At 38.4% G+C, this 13,300-nt stretch overlaps 1 protein-coding gene across 1 annotated transcript; it reads left to right on the top strand.

The window, feature by feature from the left end:
* Positions 1 to 10,877: 10,877 nt before the first annotated feature.
* LOC108549654 (cytochrome P450 9e2) lies at positions 10,878 to 12,746 on the top strand. The gene has a single exon (XM_017903150.1). The coding sequence runs from the start codon at positions 10,996 to 10,998 to the stop codon at positions 12,559 to 12,561; it is 1,566 nt and encodes a 521-aa protein (XP_017758639.1). The 5' UTR covers positions 10,878 to 10,995; the 3' UTR covers positions 12,562 to 12,746.
* The last annotated feature ends 554 nt before the right edge of the window (positions 12,747 to 13,300 follow it).

The raw sequence follows: 13,300 nt of genomic DNA, 5'->3' as shown, positions 1-13,300 counted from the left end.
CCATGACGCAATGATAGTCAACTTGACCAGAAAGATGTCAAGAATTTTCGAAGATTAGGATCCTATGGCTGGGAACTTTTAGGTGACTCTAGTTTGGAACAGAGTGGTCAGACAGAGTCATCAAATCAACAATCATCTGGAGCAATCAATCAATTTTCACTCGTGTACATTCGTAACACTAATATTTTGGTTATTAGGATTCTTAAAATTAGGATTCTATGACTTGGGAACTGTTAGGTGACTCTAGTTTGGAACAGAGTAGTTAGACAGAGTCATCAAATCAGCAATCATCTGGAGCAATCAATCAATTTTCACTCGTGTACATTCGTAACACTAATATTTTGGTCATTCGGATTCTTAAAATTAGGATTCTATGACTTGGGAACTGTTAGGTGACTCTAGTTTGGAACAGAGTAGTTAGACAGAGTCATCAAATCAGCAATCATCTGGAGCAATCAATCAATTTTCACTCGTGTACATTCGTAACACTAATTTTTCGGTTATTAGGATTCTTAAAATTAGGATTCTATGACTTGGGAACTGTTAGGTGACTCTAGCTTGGAACAGAGTGGTCAGACAGAGTCATCAAATAAACAATTATTCTTCAATTATTCTAATTCTATTTTCACTCTTATACATTCATAAGACTTATTTCTTGGTTATTATCTTGGTAATAATCAAGTTCGTCGTAGCATAATCGTTGTGTCATAATCAAACTTCGTGACAACGTTTGGCTACTGCATCATTCTCTCGGCTAATGCTCGCAGAATATTCAATTAATGCTCTATCCTCATTCGTCTTTGTCCTCGGTTACCGTTTGCATCGTCTCTAGATAGGTTGATATCAATCTGCTTAATCGTGATAGATTTCCTTCATAGGCCTCGTTGACGTCATACCCATCAAACATTGGCAAATCTAATTCGATAGCGATCTACATGACAGGAAAGTGGGTCTGATTACACACAGTGTAGGTGATTCACCTCTTCTAACACAATTCTATATCGATTAGAAGTGCGAAGATTAAATGTGATAGAAAGACGAAGTACCTACTCGCCTAAACGTGGAATCAGTGTTACCTATTTAGGATAGAAAGATTACCGATGTGATATAATTGACCCTGTTCCTACGTCAGAATGGTTAGGATATTGCTGCTGTGCTATAGATACACATTGCACTTCGTACTTTCGTCTCCTTGGATTAAAATCGACCTGTCTGAACTAATCTTTCGATCGAAAAGGTTAGGTCAGTGACTTAGAAACTTCTGACTAATAAGTTACACAGTCGATGGTTAAAATGATCAACACAAACTTGGACTAGCTCGAAGGTTACCTAATTTAGGTCAAGGGATACTGGTTCGTTGTCTACACGTGTACTGTCTCTTCGCGAGAAGAAGGCTAGTAGGAAGACTGTTGGTCTGATTGGTCAGAGCATAATAGGCCCACTTTCTCGACCCTAATCGTAAATACAAGTATCGAATCTTTATTAACTGTTAATATCACACTTATAGATAGGACTATACTTCATCGAGGGACGAAGAAAGTAAACAGGACACAAGTAAATAAGATAACAAGATAAAAAAGAGTTCTGACGTAACTTCTTTGTCTACTGTACGCTTGGAAAAGATCATTCGAGACGGTTCACAGGCAGAAATGTTTTCCTTAAGTTCGTTCTATTCGTTTCCTTTGTTATGATCCAATGTTTGCGTCGACTACACGAACCAAATTAGTCGTTGCCAGCGTCTGACCAATTAACCTCCGTCCACAATATCACGTGAGACTCATAGCAAGGGAATCGGGTCGAACATGAATATCACGGGCGAGAGACGTGATCTGTCGACAGGGGTCAACGTGATTAAATTTCGCCGATGTATTTCCGTCTAATTGTCAGATGCATGAGATTCTTGAAACAGTTTGATAGTAATAATAATATATATAATAATAATAATATTAACAATAATAATAAAGCTTTAATCATAAATATCTCGAAAACTATCGAATAGTTGCCCTTATAATGACATATTTTCTTAAATTGGATGACTAAATCTACAAATCTGCAAAGTTTCAACTAAATCTATGATTCGATGAACTTGCACTCTCCTTGTAAGTGTACCATATGATTAGCATCAAAGTATCACCAGTGTCACTGAAGTGATATAATTAATTAAAAAAATGTCCACCTTTGACAGGAAATAGAATTGTTAATTGAATAGAGCTTAACTACCCTTGATTAATTATATAAATATGCAAAGTTTTGAATAATCGTGCACTCCTTGCGAATCTCATCTTGAGCATTCTGCCTCTTTATGCTTATTGTATGATAAATATGTAATTTAAATATTTCCACGCGTCTCCAATATTTAAAATTAGTTAAGAATAACAAAATTTAGGCATAAATATCTTGAAAACTATCGAGTGGTTACCCTTATAATGACATATTTTCTTGAACTGGATGACTAAATCTACAAACCTGCGAAGTTTCAACTAAATCTATGACTCGAAGGACTTGCACTCTCCTTGTCAGTTTGCAATAACTAAACGTCTATAAGAACTAAAACTGTCCACTATAAACTGTCTAAAAAATTTGTGCTTCGACCACTCCCAACCTTCTTTATATATCTTTCCCACCATGCACACGTTTTCTTGATGCCTCCCTTAACATGACCAAATATGATCCACATATGGCATCGCCCAGGGTTTTTCTCAATTAACCTCGGCTTTGCTCATAAAGTTACGTGTTCATGGTGAAAAATTCGCTATACTACAATTATTAACCATTTGACTACTGTGGTCGCTTAAAGGTGCTTAAAAATCTTGCGCTTGTGATACTGTAGGCATTTAAAGGCGCTCAAAAGTTTTGTTTGCTGCTAAATTTCAAGTATGTACAGTAACCATTTAATGCAGAATACACAGAAATAAACAATGTTGTTTCAATATAGTGGAATATAGTGTTTTGATTATTACTTAAATATACAATAATTTCTCAGAAATGCACACCTAACGAAAAATTTCACTGTTCTCAGTGTACATTGCAAATGGATTCCTACCTTATGGTACAGTTAGTGCGTTTTAAAGTCTGCCGTAGTCAAAGGGTTAATATCAAGGGTTAATAATTAGAAAGACTAATTCAGGCCTGAAATCTTGAAAAATTTTAGTAAGAATACGCTGTAAAGCATCCAGATTGGCAATATTACCATCACGTTTAATGATAACATTCTCATTTGTTTTATCAATTAAAGCTTCAGCTTCTTCGCCATAAAAGATTCTATTTTCTTCGTAGTCTTCAGCTAAATATTATGTCGGAGCATCATATCTAGAACCTATATTAATATGTCCAGCTTTAAAATTTTCAATGCCAATATCTAAAGCTAATCATTCATAACTAGTTATTGATTTAAGTTTCTATTTTTCTGATTTAAATTTTCTTTTCTTGTTTTAAACATTTCTATAATTCTTCCTTTCTTTAAATACTTCAATTTTTTCTAAGTTAATTTTACATGATTTTATAAATAAGTTACTTATATTCATTTACAACAAATGAAGTTAAAATACTTTTTTAATAATGAAAAAAGAACGTGGAAAAAGAATTAAGTGTTAACTGAAATTACAAAAAGGAAAGTAGACCTTTCTTCCATGTACAAATTACAATCTGTGTCGAAAGAATTCAACAATTTTGTATAACATGCTAGTTACGACAACATGCAGACATTTCTCCCATGGAGTCCATGCCTCTTTTTGCTATGCATAAATCTGTAATTCAATTCCTCGCCCTGTTTTGCCACGTTTGAATTTCAATTACCCAAGCCAAGGGGCCCCTTAAGAAAAACATCCCTTTCGTTCGCGATCTCGAGGGTGATCGAAAATTCCTCGTTCCTAGTGTCTTCCCGTTTCAAAAATATCTATCGTAAACACCGCTTTTCCCCTAACCATCTCGCCACGAATGCGAACGTCGAAACATCGTTTCGCTGTGCCGTAAGTTAATTAGAATGGTTATACAGCCTCTCGGCTTCCATCTCGACGTACACGAGAGCCAGCTTCCTCGCGTGTCAGCCAAGGATAAAATAGCGAATTATTAAAATCGCATCGCTTTCCTAGAGTAAACAGTCTCCTATCGTTGAAACCTAGTCATATTTCTGCATCCTGTTTACCAACTGCTCCTCTTCTGCTATTCTTCCATTCCACTGGCCTACCTTCTGCCATTTACATCGTTAACAGACACTCCGCACGCTGCTAGTTTCGCACACGAGGTAAACTTTCTTGTTCAGCAGACCCTGGTCACTTCTTCCACCGAGGATTGAACAGTGCAATTTTAGCACTTTGTTGACCGACAATTTTACACAGTGTAGGAATAGGTATCAGGTTTTCGGTAGATACCCCACTATTCCCAATATTCTGGATCCAAGGAGACCCAAAGGGTTAAATAGTATTTTTCGGACGCATTGTTGGAACCCGGATTTCAATATACAACACAGGTTCTATTGGGTTGGCAAGAAAGTACTTTCGGTTTTTTAGTGTGAAATAAAACTCAATTTTTTCTATACAGTAAATGAACTTTAATCGGTCAAATATCTTCCATTCTATTCGATGACCCTCTGCCATCTTTCTGGTAACTTCATGATCCCGCGCTCATAGAATTTCTGGTCCTTATCTGCAAAAAACTTAACCAAGTGCGTAAATCTCAGAAGGTCGACCAGAACGTTGTGGGTATCTTTCAGTGAAAAATCTTCAGAACGAAATTTTTTAAACTAATTCTGACACGTGCGTTCTGTTAAACAATCAACACCATAAACTTCTCGTATCTCTTTGCGAGCCTCGGCCGCATTCTTGCCTTTATGAAAATAAAAAAGTAAAATGCGTCGAAAATGCTTATTTTTGCACTCCATGTTAAGACTGACCGTGAACTGACAGTTATAAACGAAATTACACGGAATTTCACGAAATAGCAACCTAAAGGTATCGACTGCCACATCTCAAAAGAAAAAAATTCTAACATTGACGAAAGAATAACTAAACAAGCGTAACATTATTTACCGATGCAAACCGAAATTACTTTCTTGCCAACCCAATAGCAACAAGGCTATGTTGGAAAAATACAAGTCGGCGGAGAGGAAAAAACAAAATTTTCTGGGTGCTTATATAATGTTAGTTTTTGGTGGGGTGAATATGACCATTAGATAAAGTGAGAATGAGTCAATTGTTTTTGGACTCTGAAATTGGCCTGCGTTTATCAGCCAGGTCCTTCTAGTGACTAAGTGAATTGTTAGTCATCTAACAGCATCGAATTCAGTTTTATTTGTATGTCAAGTGGTTAACAAAGACCTATACAATTTCTCCACCGTTTCCACTGACTACTATTCCTTTGCATAATCCCTTAACACACACACACACACACACAGGCGAGTCATTAATTTACCACGCACGCAAACCAGGTTTCTCTGTTATTATGTACTATAAATCAATTCCGCCTTTTCGAGACGTGACACGAGGCTCATGACTTGGTGTCGAGTAGGTGTTTGCTAGCCACGTCAGCCTCAGAAGAAAGAGCCTATGCTAACACGCGAAAGTTACACCTTTATCTCGCGAGATCGTTCATTTGATGGACGAGCGAACTGCTTATTTGCAAGTGACGAGGTGACTACGAAGCGAGTAGATATTTAAAGACGAACGAAATTGTACATAAATGGAATCGGCTAAAAATTACAGCCCGAGTAAAGTAAAACTCGCCGTATTTAACAGAGGTTAAAGGCTTTATTCTATGAACACTTAAAACGTTAAGTGCCACACCGGTGCCCAGGAACCAGCCCAGACTGGGACCAAAAGGTGCTAACTTTTGGATTTGCGTTTTTCGAGCACTAGCCGACCAGCGTACCGAGGAAATTGTCACGAGACTAACTTGTAGCGATGAAGAATGAACTAGTCCTCTATGAGATACTATCCGTGGAGTAGGTATAAAGTAAGAGAAGTGAACGTACATAGAGTTGGAGCAAAACTAACTTTCCTGTTATCTTATCCTAGGCGGTTCGAAAGGGATTGTATTTCGGAGCTTAGAGCTTTAGTCATCGGTCATAGTCATCGTGTTGGCTGCCGTCACAGGGTTGCATCTTGGACTTTGGAGTTTTATTGGTGATTCGCGTGGACTGTCGTCACAGAATAAAAGAGTTACCAAAGAGTAAAGCGACGAGTTTTACTAAAATACTTCCTACATTCCCAAAAGTTAGGTCTGTTGCAACGGGAATAATAGTTGGAAAACGCGCCTAGCCGTTCCTCTTCAGGATCCACAAGTTATAAATCAAGACAAGGACTAGGGATAGCAATACTTGAGACCAGGCCCAACAGACGGGACGCACGTGCGACTGACCCACGAAATTGCCAACCAGACGTACGCATAAATCAAGACAAAACAATGACAAAAGGAGAAACTTCCCTGTCATATTCCCTCTCCTAACCCAAGAGCCCGCCAAAACTCCTTGTCCAATGAAAAGACTCTAATTTTCCTCCTTCTACACTCATTGTCCTCCAATCACAGCAAACCAAGACTAGACAAAACGAGACGACAGGCAGTAGCCCAAACAGAGTGTAGACAAACGAGAGATCAGACGACAGTGAGGAGTAACACGAACAAGACGGTAGTAAGACGCAAAACACAAAACAACAAGACGGTATCGAAACTCAGTCAAACACATAAAACGAGAAGACAAAACGGAAGACGAAGCAAGACGAAACGGCAAAGGTTGAGACGATACACTGCACACAATCATCATACAACTCACAGAACGTGTAATAAAGTGTAAATACACCAGAAACTGCGCTTTATTGCACCACCGAAGTGCTCAATGTCTCGTAAATGACGCGACACATTGAGAAGAGGGTAGCAGCATTATCCAAATTCTACCCAAACCCGCGTGGACCTCATCCTTCATACCACGCGGTACAACAAACATATCACCAAGATATCATCACTACGATGCATTACTATTCTCGAAGAAAAGTCTAGATCTATAATACTTCAAACCACACGATCTTTCGACCGATTTGGTAATTTTTGCACTTGGTATTAATGGGAAGCAACGTTCACACACGTCAGGGTGACACGAACACGCGTGGTAGTCGAATTCTCATTGAAAGTATAGCACTGTGTGAACACTACTCTCAGCTATAATCGGTTAGCCAAAAATACGTCATTGGCCGGTTTATAATTTGTTTTTCTAAAATAAATAAAATCCGCATTGGCCGATTCGTGATTTCTTTTTCCGAAATACCATCTTACATATATATATATCGTAATTATTTTACAATTAGAACCCATAGTCCCAATAATAACAATTAAAAATAAAAATTGGGTACAAAGCAAAATGAATCGTCAAACATCTTTACGGGAGAATGCATCCATGAAGCACTCAAAATTGCCCATAATGAGCAATACAAAGGAATTGTTATATACAGCGATTCACAATCCGCAATATTAGCCACACAATAATTCCCCAGTGACAATCCCATAGTAACAGATATATTAGGACTTCATTTGGAACTCCTTAATAACAACAACCAAATCACACTTGTATGTGACCAAGGAATGTCTAACCCTAGCACCAAAGAATCCGAGGCAATGAATCTGCAGACAAAGCCTCTAAAGGAGCACTTAGTATACCTCCATTAGATACCATACCTATACCCCACCGAGACTATCAGAAAGTATTAGCATCTCGCATCAAACAAACTCGGAACCTCGAATGGAACTCTAAGAAATCAAATAAACTAACTGACTTTCTTGAGAATGGAATAGGAAGACCTGCTAACAGAGGAGACCAAGTCGTACTAAATAGGAACCAAATCGGACATTCTAGAATTACATAGGAACACCTTCTGATAAAAACACCCCCACCCTACTGCGACAAGTGCCAACATCCCTTAACCATCGAACATATTTTATTTTCTTGTGAGGAATACGAAGCTTCACGAACCCAGGCAAAGGTTCCTAACTCATTAACGGAACCCGTCAATTTGACGGATAGGTTGCTCCAATTATACGATGGTAACAGATTTAGTTAACTTATATTAGGACTGTTAATATTGTAATTGTTTTCAAATTAAACTAATCACTAGAAAAAAGAAGCGTGGTTTCGTTTACCTGTCAATTTGACAGGTGTCAAATAGCGTCCGTAAACCTAGTGTTGAAAGAAATTTTCAGCAACACAGAAAACGCTAAAAATACCCTCAAATTCGTTCAATGCAACAAACAATTGTACGAATACGTCTAGCACCAACACCTAACGATTCATGTTGCTAATAACTTCGTTGTCGATGCGACGTTAAGCTCTCGATTAAAACAGAAAAGAAAAATGAATCCTCTAGCCCTCTTAGCTCTAGCAAATACGAGCAGGAAATCTCTGATCAGAAAATACGATATAATTCTGAATAGCTTCGAGGCTGATCTCTGTTCGTACAGAGCAACGTTCACACAACCGCAACCAAGGTCCAACACGTGCTATCACGCGTGCACATGGCTACATTTGAACTGGAAAACTGACAGAGCCCGTGATCGATCGGCTCATCAAACATCTTGCCGCATTGTTGACCGAATCCCTTATGTGGGGACCTGGCCGGCTGGTGGGAAGAGACGAGACATAAATGATGGGAAGAAACGAAACACAGTGTCTATTTCTGTTACGTGGTTTAAGCTCCCTGTGATTACGTAAACCGGAGGTTGATGGAGTGTTTATGTACGTGAGTACGGAGATGAAAGAAATTGCAAGAAGATGTTAAATTCGGAAATTAATATAGATCCTTCTATATCATTACCTGTCTTCACGTGTCTTCTCGAATAACTTTTCTAAGGTCGACTTGCATATTGCATGGTAAAGACGATCTCGCTAAATTGCTCTCATTGAAACTAGACACTAGGGATTTTGAAACTGTTCGAACGAAGCCTTCAAACGAATATACTAATTAAAGGATTAAGTCAGGATCACTAGAGGGATGATTTTCTTCCTAAGCTAAGTACTCGATGTTGGAGTGGATGTATGAAATTTATGACGTGGTCTGAAGGTGTCTACACATAGTTGCAGAGTTTTCCCAATGTGGAAGAGAACCCAAAAATCCTGAGTCAGTTGTCGAGAAGAGTGTACCCCTGGTCATGCTCCCTCGATTATTTCTAAAATAAAAGCCTTATTCTAATATTCTAAATAAGCCTTTAATCTTTGTTGCGATACGACAATTTTATTTTGCCCACGTTTTAATTTTTATCCAATTTCTTCTAATTCAACACTCGAGTTACATGCATCAAGTCAGGTCTATATATTTGTCTCTTACAATGTTTTTAATAATTTGTAATATATTAACACGAATAGAAATTCAGCTTTGATCTTTGATACCGATTGACACACCAGAGATGAGATAAGCAAGAATTTGGCAGCTGTATTGGAGTATACCTAGGTACTGCTAGTCTCAGCAGAGATGAGCAGAGAATTGTTTCTGGGTCGTTACAAAATAGTAATGATAGATAATAAGTTCACAAATAATTATTCGTATCATTATCAGGATATATATATCGAATAATAATATTTTAAAGATTTAATAAAGATTTAATACCTAAGTATAAAAATATAGATTTAATATAGATTCAATAAAATTTAACGAAAATAAAGATTTAATACTTTTAAGCAACATTAATATTTGGGAAAATGTTAAATTTGAATATTTTCAATTTTTTTTATATTATACAATTTTCTACAGTATTCTCTAGAAAATGAATCTTTAAGTAGTGTTATCACAAAATATAGAGGAATCAAATTTGACGAATGTACGCATCGTTTACAACCATAAATTTCTCTCGAATTCTCTGCTGTATGAAGCATTGTTTCAGATAACGTTCATACATTATGATATAGTAATCAGTTTGTGTCTACATCACGTTTACTTCGTCACATTAAAAGTAATAAGTCGTATCAGAGTGGAAAAATAATAGATATTTATTATTTCACTGTACACTTCTCTACGTCTCTTGTATCAAACCGTGTAATATGCAAACGAGTGTAGTGATAACGTATAGTTACCAAGATAAAGAAAAAATCTCGCGTAATGACACGTTATATAATAGAAAGTTGATTTCCTTTTAAACTATGACGCAGTGGGATTCCTGGCAGGAAAACAATTTTCTAACAGAAATTACTTTCGCATCATATTTCCCAGAACTAGGTATCGACTATAAGAAAATGAAATGAAACTTTTTAGCAGCTGTTGAAAATTGTTAATATTTTTAAAATATAATTTTCCCATATTCAATATAAACATAACGTATTAGCCTTAAATATTTATCATTAATATCACGAACTAAATATGTAACAATTTAAATTTAAATTAACTTTGGATAAGATAAGGTTTTAGGTTAGGTTAGGTTACATACTGAATAATACAAAATATTGTTCGATTTTTATTGGTTTCAATATTCCTTACAGTACACGCGTGTTTGGCTCTGCTTCAATTCTTTATATACTAAAACACGATGATTCACGCTTCAGCTCACGCACTGCTCATCCACACACGCACACACTCACGCTTCTACACACAATATTTGGTTAGGAGTTTTTCCTGTACAATATCTAACACCCACACGAAGAAATAACTTTCCTCTTGCTTTCCTCTCTCTTATTACTGCAAACGTTACACACAGCTTAGGAAACTAATTTGAAGTGCTGTTCCAATTTGTCACATCCTCTATTAATCATCTGATAAATTTTGGTCATATCAATTCTGTAGCAATTCATTTCATCGCGTGAATATAGCCGGATTGGATAACAGAGTTATCTGTCTGATATAATTTAGCTGTCACACAAGATAAGCGTGGAGGGAGACCAGGGTATTGGATATTATTGAGCCGTTCCTGTGTATAAAGAACATTCCATGCGGAAATCATCGCCCGGCGTTCAGTCTTCTAAGTAAACGAAGAGAGTGAACATCGTGACAGTACTGAATGCGCCAGCAATAAGTTGACACCGTTAAGATGGATTACCTATCCATCGCTTTGTCTTTGACAGCTGTACTTATCGCCCTATATTACTACAGCACCAGAAAGCTCAGCTTTTTCAAGGATCATGGGATCCTGCATATTCCACCGGCGCCATTGTTTGGCAACATGGGCTCGATGTTCTTGAAGCGAAGCAGCTTGTACGATCTGCTGCAAGATGTGTACTTCATAAACACTGAAGCAAAGTACGTCGGCATCTACGAGTTCCAAACGCCAATAATAATGATCCGTGACCTGGACCTGATCAAGTCCATCACTACGAAGAATTTCGACCACTTCTCTGACCATCGTACCTTCATGTACAAAGACCTAGACCCCATGCTCGCCAATATGCTGTTCTCCATGACAGGCGAGGAATGGAAGGAGCACAGGAACATGCTGTCACCCGCTTTCACCTCCAGCAAGATCAAGAACATGTTCCAGCTGATGTCTCATTGCGCGGTAAGGTTCAGCAATTACGTATCGAAGTTGCCGGAAAGCGAGCGTGAAACGGACATGAAGGCCTTGCTGTGCAAGTACACCAACGACGTGATCGCCAAGTGCGTGTACGGTGTCACGGTTGACAGCATCAAGGAGCCGAAGAACGTCTTCTACGTGTACGGCAGGATAGGTACAATGTTCACGTCTTATAAGAAGACTGTGATCATGTTGATAAACAGGAACATGCCCTGGCTAGCCAGGCTCTTTCGTCTGAAGATGTTGGAAGGGTATGTAGAGAAATTCTTCGCCGAGTTAGCGTTGGACGAGATTGAAGCGAGGCGAAAGTATAAGCCGCATCGGTCGGACGTGCTTCAGATGTTTATCGATATCAATGACGAGAAGGAATCTGGCAAAGGTATGTCAGCGGAGAGCATGGCCTACCACTCTTTCAGTTTCTTCTTCGGTGGGTTTGACAGCGTGGTTTCGCAATTGTGTTTCGTGACACACCTGTTGGCCGTGCATCCCGATTGCCAGGCCAAGCTGCAGCAAGGAATCGATGATGCTTTGATGGAGAACAATGGACAGTTGCCCTACGATGTGCTACGGAACATGAAATACCTGGACGCTGTGATCAACGAAGTCATGAGAATCTATCCTATCGCCGCGATGCTGGACAGGTTGTGTGTCAAGAGTTTCGAGTTGCCACCCGCTTTGCCTGGTGGTAAACCTTTCACCATAAATCCTGGAATGAACGTCTGGGTCCCTATTGTACCTATCCAAATGGATCCTAAATACTACGAGAAACCCGAGAAATTCGATCCTGAAAGGTTCATAGAGGATGAGAAGAAGATCGTGAATTCGGGCGCGTTCATGCCGTTTGGCGTGGGGCCAAGGATGTGCATTGGTAATCGGTTCGCGTTGCTAGAGATGAAGGTGTTGCTCTGCCATATACTCGCCACGTGTAACCTCAAAGTCGGGTCCAAGACTACGATCCCGACGGAACTGCACAAGGGATCGTTTAATCTGACAATGAAGAACGGGTTCTTCCTGAAAATCGAGCCAAGGGAGAATCCATATTATCCTACGGAGATCAAGAGGGTTGCCAATGGTGACGCGTGCTAGTGGGTTGCTGAAAGTGTAAATTCAAGTTAGACGATACTCTATTCTTCACTATTTAAAGTCAACTCGTACTTAATCTCGAAATTAATGAATTTCACGTCTACTCTCTTCAGTTTTATTTCAGTCTTGTGTCTTTCTGCTTTTCTTTTACTTCTTCGATGTAAGAAAAATAAATATTTTCCACAACACGTTGGTTCCTCGATTCCTCTCACCCTGGCATGCACGTCGAGTCGAGTTTCGATGTCATAAAATTTATAATGATTTTTGTAGTTATTTATTTGACAGTATATCTTATTTATAATGACAGTAATTACGACGACGATATTCAATATCTCGCATTTTACCAAATTTTCTTTTATATCGACGTTTCGTGAACATTGCTGCCAATTTTCCTAGACTAATCCTTCCCCAAGAAAATAACAAATGACAACATAATTAGAGCCTCAAATCTACTATTGATCTCTATTCTGTAATTACTAACTGTGACTGCTGTAACTGTGTTTTCATTTATTTTATAATTGCACCACGTTTGACAGTTTCATCGTGAAAAGTCGTTACATCTAATTTGCTGGATCGTGACATGGTGCAAATGGTCTAGTTTGCTGGTTTATGATGAAGTATCGAACTAACTCTTGGTCCCATGTTGTCTCCTATAATCCCAAATGGAGGAACTTTAATCACGCGAGTGGTCTAAAGCTTTCGTGACTAAGTATCGTGCCATTAACAAAATAGACGCTTCAGA

The sequence above is a fragment of the Eufriesea mexicana genome, unplaced genomic scaffold, assembly GCF_001483705.2.
Source record: "Eufriesea mexicana isolate 0111107269 unplaced genomic scaffold, ASM148370v2 scaffold2128, whole genome shotgun sequence".
NCBI classification, from domain to species: Eukaryota; Metazoa; Arthropoda; class Insecta; order Hymenoptera; family Apidae; genus Eufriesea; species Eufriesea mexicana.
Note: the sequence above shows the minus strand (reverse complement) of the source record. Positions and strands in the feature narration are given on the sequence as shown.

Coding starts and splice junctions, on each gene's coding strand:
- LOC108549654 (XM_017903150.1), top strand. CDS start 10,996: ATGGATTACCTATCCATCGCTTTGTCTTTGACAGCTGTACTTATCGCC.